Source organism: Odontesthes bonariensis, chromosome 15, assembly GCF_027942865.1.
Source record: "Odontesthes bonariensis isolate fOdoBon6 chromosome 15, fOdoBon6.hap1, whole genome shotgun sequence".
Classification (NCBI taxonomy): Eukaryota; Metazoa; Chordata; class Actinopteri; order Atheriniformes; family Atherinopsidae; genus Odontesthes; species Odontesthes bonariensis.
Window position 1 is genome coordinate 2,067,592 of NC_134520.1, and position 9,225 is coordinate 2,076,816.

The window sequence follows — 9,225 nt, forward strand, 5'->3', positions numbered from 1 at the left end:
ATTTAGGGTTAACAATAAGATAAAGGGGGCATTGGATTAAGCGGGTATAGAAAATGGATGGATAAATGGTGTCAAACAACACTTTTTACAGATGAAAAATTCTAATATGTGAGTTGATGAGGTAAAGAGCTGTAGATATTATACTTTCAGATCGGAGACTCATCCTTTTTAGAAATCTCTTTTGCTGTCACATGCCGCTAAAACACTGGGGCTTCATTATCAAAGGATTAATTGAATGATTTTATCGATAATAAATCAGTCAGACAGGCTTTTACTGTAATACTTTGTGCTGCTAATGGTTACAGACTCGGGTGGAACTTTTCATGCTGGACGTCATGAGATCATTTTAAATTTACATTCCAGTACTGGCTCTTTTCTCAAGGATCTTAAAGAGTACTCCTTCAATTTCATTACTTCGATAATTGCTAGAGGGTAAAATACAATCTGACTATCACTTCTGGACTCAGAGAAACACGAAAATGTAAAGAGGCCGGAGTGCAACCCTGAAAGAGGCCCATAAACCACAGCCCGGCGCGCTGCAGAAAGCCACACCTCCCACCGCCAGATGTCGCTGTGAGTCACACCGAACGCTGTTTCTCTGCGCGGCGCTTTCTGTCCTCTGTTGTTTACATTTGTTCATCAACATGGAGGACGAAGTTGATGTTGATATCGAGGGAGATTGCTTTGATAGTAACGTTAGGTAAGAATACTTTCTTTTTCAAGGTAATTGATATCTGTACTGTGTGCTGGTGCGCGCGCTGCGGTGCACGCTAATGAGAATTGATTTGTGGTTCTTCAGTACAGGATAAATGACTAATTGTTAGCCTGAGTGTGTGTTTGTGTGTGTGTGTGCTTTTGCCGTGCACGGGTTGCATTAATGACAGATTATTTTGTTTGTTTGTTTTGCTGGTGTAGTGTGATGGACGCAGGAGGTTTGGTACAGGAGCAGTTCACACAGTCTGCGGAGAAGAGCAGCTCCTGGGGGCTGGTATGAGCTCATGTGGTTCGGTTATCTATCAGGCGCCAGTTCCAGGTTAACTGTTGGTGGGGTTTTTTGTTAAAAAAAAACAAAAAAAAAAAACTGTGTTTCGTTTGTACAGCCCTGGGAACTGGACAGCTCCATCAGCCCTGAGAACAGAGAGGTGATAGAGAGGATGCTCCTGGAGGAACAGTATCCTTTTAACAACCGCAGACCTGAGAGGCTACAGGAGGTGCCCCCAGGAAACAATCCGGCTCCACCTGTGAAGCGCTTTGCCGCTTTGTGTGTAGAATGACTTTAAAAAAAGAAACAAAAAAAAAAAACATTCATTGAATCTCAAAGGAGTTGCAGGTTAGTTAACTATTGGAAACATTGTGGACACTGATAAGCAGGTATTTCCACCTCTTACCAAAACAATTGTCAGGTCACCAGTTTTTATAAATGTGCATAAAGTGCCGACTCTCAGCTATGAAGTTCTGTTCAATCAGCTCTGCTCCAATTGGCTAAATTCCTGATTTTCTTCCAGTCTCTAATGCGTCACTACATATAATGAGCTGTGGTTTCTAAAGTCGTCTTCCAGTTTAGATGTGAATGCAGATGTGAATGTTTAAACCTCTTTTATCTGGATTATCTTTTAGTGAACAGATGAAATAAGTACCTAAATATTTACAGCCCGAACTGCAGATAAGGGGTCAGATGCATCAGTTCAATTCTGCACATTGGTCTCTGATCATTAAAGCAGCTGCCCTTAACTATACTTGAAGATATTATCTGACAGGTAAGGGGATTCCCGACCATATTTTGCAAAGTGATGCCCACAAAAAAACCAAAATGAAAAAGTAAGTTAGTTCTTTTTTTTTTTTTTTTTTTTTTTTTAGCATTCGCCCTCAACAATGCCGAACCCTAAATTCGTTGGAAATAACGGCGTGTTTGTCTCTGTTGGATTTTCAGGTCTTCGGCCAAAAGCTCGGCCTCTGCTTCATCTTCCCGCTGGTCCAAACAGGAGAAAGAGCTGTTTGAGGAAGGACTGGTATGCTCCTCATGTCAACATGCAGCTGTCTGTAGTCGCTGAGTTGTTGTCGCTCGGGCATTTAGGTGTATAACAGGCCTGTAAAGCAGGCTTTTTACGAGCGTATCAATGATTAAGAAGCTAAGGGATTTCATCTGATGCCGCTGCTGTTTTTTCACATTATTTGAAAATTAATTTCATGAAACTCTGTGCATAGTTGGTAACAGCGTAAAGAAAGAAGTCATTACATTTTATAGTGGGTTGAGATAACTTTTATTAAAAATCAAGGTACAGTATTGGTTTTAGTAGAGGATGCACAAACTGGTTCTTTGTTTTTTTCACAGGCCCAGTTTGGTCGACGGTGGACTAAGATTGCCAAGCTGGTGGGCAGTCGTACTGTTCTTCAAGTCAAAAGTTATGCCAGGCAGTATTTCAAACACAAGGTGAGACTTTCTAGCTGTGTAACACTGCTCATAGATAGCATACAGCATGTACATTACATTACATCACATTACGTCATTTTGCAGACGCTTTTATCCAAAGCGACTTACAATAAGCGCGTTCAACATCGGTAGGCAAAAGAACTTCAGGTCACAAGAAATCACAAGTGCATTTCCTTCCAAAACCAAACAGCTAAGAGCAAAACTAGTGCTAAGTAAGTGTGGTAAGTCAGGTACCGAGACAAATGGGAAGACAATTTAGGAAACAAATAAGTGCATAAGGAACTAGGACGAAGCAGGTGATGTCCTAAGAGGGCGGATCAGGGTAGTGTTTCCTGAAGAGGTGGGTTTTCAGCCTCTTGTACACACAGCATGAACACACAAGCTCAGTTGTTTCTCACACTTAAAGGGATAGTTCGCCTCTTTTGACATGAAGCTGTATGACATCCCATATCAGCAACATCATTTATGAACATCTTCTTACCCCCTGCTGCGTCCTGTGAGCAGAGTTCCAGCCTCGTTTTGGTGTTGATGAAGGTAGTCCGGCTAGTTGGCTGGGGTCCAGAAAATGAAGCGTTTGGCTTCTCAAAACAATATGCGTTCAACAGAGTAATACATTTGCATCACAAAATCGTTCTCCAGGAAAACGTTAGACCTCACAATCTCTTGGAGCTATTTTCTCTCCCTTCGTATCACTGCCTGCTGTGTAAACTGTGCAGACCGAAGAGCAGAGCGAGCAGTCCCCTGCATCCGAGCAGCAAACACCGTAACAGGTGCTGCTGTCGGCAGGTGGCTGCACGCATTGATATGAAGGGAGGCAAAAATAGTGCCAAGCGATTGTGAGGTCTGACTTTTTCTGGACGGACGATTTTTGTGATGCAAATGTTTTACTCTGTTGAACGCATATTGTTCTGAGAAGCAAAACTCTTTATTTTTTAAACCCCAGCCAACTAGCCGGACTACCTTCATCAACACCAAAACGAGGCTGGAACTCTGCTCACAGGACGCAGCAGGGGGTAAGAAGATGTTCATAAATGATGTTGCTGATATGGGATGTCATACAGCTTCATGTCAAAAGAGGCGAACTGTCCCTTTAAGTCTTCCTCATTTTTTTTTTTAAACTCCAGACTAAATCAGAACCAAGAGCTGCAGTTCCATCTACAGGCCATGTGCTGCACCTGCAACCTGCCCAGGCCACGTCCAGCCATGCGCCCACTTTAGCCAATGCTGTCCGCATCGAGAGGCTCTCTGATGACGAGGATGTAGACATCACTGACGACCCGAGTGAGGATGAAGGGGCAGAAGACAAAACACAAGTTGAGGTCAAATCTGAATTCTTTGGGCCAGAGGGCCAGGTGGAGGCTGAGATACAAACAGAAAGCCCCTCAAAAGAGCATAAAGAGCCAAATCTGGGTGAAAAAGAGACCATCTATGATATAAAGGACCAACCCTGCCAGAGGCCTCTTCCTTTGCAAAGTCTTCAATGCTCATCTTCCCTGGTTTCGTCCAAAGAATTAGGACTAACCAGATTAGATGAGGAAATTGGAAGGAGAGAACCTATTTTCCCAGAAAGTCCTCTGACACAAGCACACGCAGACCCAAAGCAGATGACTGATGCAAACGGAGACCAGAGCTCCCAGTGTGAGATTGCAGCGCAGACTGGTCAGCTGGATGAAGCCTGTTGTTCCAATATGGGTAATCCACATTTAGTGTTTTTTTTGTTTTGTTTGTTTTTTTTTTGTTTAACTTTAGTGACTGTTCATGTATTTTGTTGCTTCACAGATTCTGCTAATAAGATTGAGAATGATAGTCCAGACAGAGACCAAGAGGAGGAAGAGGAGGAAGAGGAGGAAGAGGAGGAAGAGGAGGAAGAGGAGGAAGAGGAGGAAGAGGAGGAGGAGCTTAAGGCCCCGGAGCAAGAAATAGAGATGGACACGGAAACTATCACTGAGGATGAGAAACAAGCCATCCCGGAGTTCTTTGAGGGACGACCATCTAAAACCCCCGAAAGATATCTGAAGATTAGAAACTACATCCTGGATCAGTGGTACCACAAACACAAACCGCATACGTGTTTAATCCGTTCTTTCACCTGAGCTTTACAGAAGGAACTTTGCTTGTCCTCTAGGCTGAAGAGCAGACCCAAATACCTGAACAAGACGTCGGTCCGGCCTGGTCTGAAGAACTGTGGAGACGTCAACTGCATCGGGAGAATACACACCTACCTGGAACTCATTGGGGCCATCAACTTCAATTGTGGTAAGCCTGCTGAGTCTTTTCTTTTTGCGCCTTTTATCTGTGAATTTTGGTTCCTTTTTGATGTTTCAGCTCTGGCGTTCTTCTCTTAGAGCAAGCAGTGTATAACCGCCCAAGGGTGGCGGACCGCTCCAAGAATAAGGAGAGCAAAGATGTGCTTGAAGCCTACCAGCTCGCCCAGAGACTGCAGAGTATGGTACGTACCTGCAAACCAACAGCCTCTGCCAGCCAACCACAAAATATGGGCTCGGTGGACTTCTGAGCTAACTTCTGATTGGTTGCAGCGGACCAGGAAGCGGCGTGTGCGAGACTTGTGGGGGAACTGGTGCAACGCTAAAGATTTGGAGGGACACACTTATGAGGTTTGCACGCTGCTTGACATGCACACACTGTAATTGTTCTGAATTTGCATGATTATTTTGGCTGATTCTGTGTGGGGGCGGTGCGTTTATCAGCATCTCAGTGCTGAGGAGTTAGCTCTGCGGAGGGAGGAGATGAAGAAGCAGCCTAAACCGTGCAAGATGTCAAGATACAGAGGGTGAGCATGATGAACTGATGCATCAAGTACCAGAAATATACACAGTGGTGCTGACACTATTATCTCAATCCGCCCACTAGGTCTTTTGATCCTTTCCAGCTGATTCCCTGCAGATCTTTTGAAGAGGATGTACAGGTCAGTGGTCGTCTTTTCTCATAATTTTGTGACCATTAATGTTTTCTTTAATGCACGTTTTGAGTCAGATCCCTCTTGTTACTTGTCATCTTTGTCAGGGGAAAAACACGAGAATGTTAGCCTGCGTTATCTATCCCACTAACAGCTTTGATGTATGTTTTGGGTCATTGTCTTGTTTGAGCACCAAACGGTGCCTAAGTTTAGGGATTCAAGTAAGCTTCCGTTCACTGACATCAACTCTGCAATTTTGTTACTAGATTTAACTACTTTCCAGGCCCTCAAACAGCGTTTATATAAAGCAATTAGCTGCAAATCTAGCGTCTTTTAGGATCCACATAGCAGTGTGAATTACGTGGGAATATAGCTGAAAATCACAGCCGCAGCCTTGCTCTCAACTGATGCGCGTGTTGATTTTGTTTTGATCTTTATTACAGTAGAGCAGAAGCCCAGAAATACTTCGAGTGACCTCAGATCGACATGCACTCTTAATGGGCTGCTTTTCAGTCACAATTCTAACTTATTTCACTGTCTGACAACATGAAACAGAAAAAAGTGAGAGTAGCTATTTTGGAAATGCGTACATGGTGAAATATAGTATCTGTGAATGTAGAGGTTACGACAGGCGACACGCACGTGGATGACACAAAGCTGAATACCAATTTAACATTATGATGTCCTGAACATGCTTATTTACTTTGAAAAGTTTTGCTTTTAATACAATAATGGCTTCATATGAATAATTAAAAACGAGTTACATGATGTATTTCAGCTCGAAGGAGGAGTCCGCCGTCATAGCACACAGAATCATTTCACAAAAATGACCTTTAATTTCCCATTAAAGTTGTGCTGTAATTCTGCCCCCAAAAAAGGTTAAAGCTCTATTTTTATATGAAATTTGTTTTCATTTTGTCTCCATCACAGTTTGAAATAAGAGAACAGACAGTTTTTCTTGAAAATAAATTACTTTAATTGGACATTTCTTTACAGGACCATTGAAAGTCCTGCTTTTAACGACAGTATGATGTGGTTAAACGCATTTATTTAACCTAATTTTTATTCTTTTTTTTATTTATTTAGTCATTTATTTAGTCATTATTATTACCTCCGCCAAGGAGGTTATGTGATCGCCCGAGTTTGTCTGTTGGTCTGGATGTTCGTCTGTTCGTCTGTTCGCTGCAATCTTGCGACATGCCACAAGGTGGCTTGGCTTGGTTGTTTCGTTGTCGTTGAGGGAGGGGTAGGAGGGGGTGCGCAGGTGGAAAGCTTAACTGCGCAGGGGGCAAGGTAAACACAAATGGAAGCCGTCTTGCCGTTTTTGAGAAGTCGCATCTGAAAGATAGCATCTTAACTTTGTAAACCTTTTCAATCGGAACACGAGCCAGCTGAATCTATGCACAAGTTTAAGCAGACGCATCGCTTTCTCTCGGACGTGGTGGATTACGACGTTAATCGTTTCAGACCATTCACTACAATATATGGGTGGATAAAAAAAATGCGCTTATAAAACAAAGCTTCATTGGCGGAGGTCTGCACTCTCTGAGTGCATTTCTAGTTATTATTATTATTATTATTACTTAGTAGTAGTATTTTTATTATAATTGGTATTATTATTGTTGTTGTTAATATACAATCATTGTAAATATTAATAATTTTTTGAGCTACTTGACTAATTTGAATTTCCCCCATTGGGGGATAAATAAAGTATTTTTCTATTCTATTCTATTCTTCTAACTATGGTGGGCTATGAAAGCATAATAATTTCAATGCTCGTCTCTGCCACTTTCCTCAGGAGCCGTTCCAGGTCATTGTCTGTGCCGAGACTCTTCTCATCATGGAAATAGTACGTTACACACACTCTTCTTCAATGCATTCCTCTCGGGCTTTCAGATCCTGTAGGTTAGATGTAGCACCAGTGTTATTTCTTTAAAAGCATCGTGTCTTTTATTTCCCAACTGATTGAATGTGCTGTGATCCCGCATTCAGCATGCCCACGTGTCGCGAGGGGAAGTCATCGGTCTGCTGGGGGGAACGTTCGATGAGGAAGCAAAAGTACTGAAGGTAGGAGCAGAAGTGGGAAGTAACAGTGAGTAGAGTGAGGAAGCACAGCTTTTGTTAAAACTGTCGAATCATTTTTCCCGTAGATCTGCACAGCGGAGCCGTGCAACAGTGTGAGCACGGGTCTGCAGTGTGAGATGGACCCAGTGTCTCAGACACAAGCCTGTGATCTTCTGTCATCCCTGGGCTTCAGCGTGGTGGGCTGGTACCACTCACACCCCTCCTTCCACCCAAACCCATCAGTGCGGGATATAAACACGCAGGACCAGTTCCAGGTAAAAATGACTGAAGACGGGGACTCCTACAAGGTTGATTCCACACGAACGTGGGGTCTGATTCTTTGTCCTTTGATCGATTCAGAGTTATTTCTCGCGTGGCGGAGCCCCCTTCATCGGGATGATAGTGAGCCCGTATGATCCAGCCAACCCCTCCCCTCACACCCAAGTGACATGCTTGTTGGTAAAAGAGAGCCAGGAGCCCTCAAGCCCCCACAGTATGTCAAACACAAACTCACACTCGCAGTAAGAGATGGTTAAAATGTTCAGATGAAGAGACTTTGAAATCAAGCTGACCATGTAGGTCGGGGATTTGTGCACACAGCAACAGAGTATCCTCTGTCTGAGTCCTTCTCTGTTCCTCCACAGAGCTGCCTTACAGTTTCGACTTCCTGTCATCACAAGACATTCCTGACTGGGAACAAACCATGAGGAGGGTTCAGTGGATCATCCACAAATACGCTCAAACACCTGGGTGAGTGCTACACAAATCTGATCTTCACGGGTTATTGAAGTTTCTGGCAGATTGTCTATAAACAGTTTTTTGCTGCTCTGATTGGCCAGAAATGTGCAGATGGACAGATTATTCCGGAGAGACTCCCATCTCACCTGTTTGGAGAAGGTTAGTTTGACCCATCAATCTGTGCTGCTTCCACACCTCGGCTGCTTATTTTGTTATGTGATTTACACGCCCCTTTTTTCTGTTTTACTGTCCTTTTAATTTCACTTGAACTCCTCCTTCTAGATGCTGATGTCTGTGGCGAGGCACTTGGAAGCGCTGCCGAACGAGGAGGGAGACATCTTCCTCACTCAGATCCAATCCCTTTTCTTGTCAGACTTTATTTCAAAGCAGCAATCCTCGGAGCAAGACGAAGGGGAGTCTTTTGATATCTCATCGCAGCCTGTGGACTCTGATGACATCGGTGTTGATCAGCTCATCCGTCAGGAAAGGCCCGAGGAAGAAGGAGGAAACGCAGAAACTAACAGCAGCACAGTGTTGCATCTAGGCTCTGTGTTGTCGACCGAACATGACTATTTACTGTGAAGAACAGTATAACCAGCTCTACATATTCTGTGCTACCTTATTATACAGGTATAACAATTTGTGTAAATACATTGAAGTTTATGACCAGTATTACTCAGTCATTAGATCTATTTTATATATGGCATTTTATTCGATTTTAGTTTGGAAACTGCAAACTGAAATCCAAAGATAGCTGCAATGAGTGTGTGTGTGTGTGTGGTATTGCTTTATTGCATATGTGGGATCCTTAAACCAAGATCCCACTATCCTTGTGGTCAATGGCATCACCTGGAGTCAGATTAAGGTGATGGTTAAGGGATGGGGACAAGGTGCTGTTCAAGCCTCACAGTGATAATAAATCAAGTCTGCGTTTGAGCGTGTGGGTGCAAACCTTCTCAGTTCTTCTGATGTCTCTCAAACATTCAAATAAAAGCCTATTTTGATATTCTGTGCTTAGTTTGATTTTATGTTTGGTGTGCTTAATCAACAAGAGTAATTTTTGTCACTGTGCCTT

At 43.2% G+C, this 9,225-nt stretch overlaps 1 protein-coding gene across 1 annotated transcript; it reads left to right on the top strand.

Moving 5' to 3' along the window:
• Positions 1-626: 626 nt before the first annotated feature.
• Positions 627-9,139, top strand: mysm1 (Myb-like, SWIRM and MPN domains 1). The gene is made up of 20 exons (XM_075484616.1): positions 627-700; positions 916-988; positions 1,101-1,171; positions 1,744-1,818; positions 1,931-2,009; positions 2,333-2,431; positions 3,556-4,123; positions 4,211-4,475; positions 4,557-4,687; positions 4,777-4,880; positions 4,969-5,046; positions 5,140-5,222; positions 5,303-5,357; positions 7,147-7,197; positions 7,341-7,415; positions 7,499-7,687; positions 7,773-7,905; positions 8,057-8,162; positions 8,252-8,309; positions 8,433-9,139. The coding sequence occupies exons 1-20, from the start codon at positions 645-647 to the stop codon at positions 8,730-8,732; spliced, it is 2,649 nt and encodes an 882-aa protein (XP_075340731.1). The 5' UTR covers positions 627-644; the 3' UTR covers positions 8,733-9,139.
• The last annotated feature ends 86 nt before the right edge of the window (positions 9,140-9,225 follow it).

Bases quoted from the DNA above. Each gene is read 5' to 3' on its own strand.
- mysm1 (XM_075484616.1), top strand. From the start codon at position 645: ATGGAGGACGAAGTTGATGTTGATATCGAGGGAGATTGCTTTGATAGT. The intron at 4,881-4,968 runs GTACGTACCTGC...GATTGGTTGCAG, and splicing joins CCCAGAGACTGCAGAGTATG to CGGACCAGGAAGCGGCGTGT. The intron at 8,310-8,432 runs GTTAGTTTGACC...TCCTCCTTCTAG, and splicing joins ATCTCACCTGTTTGGAGAAG to ATGCTGATGTCTGTGGCGAG.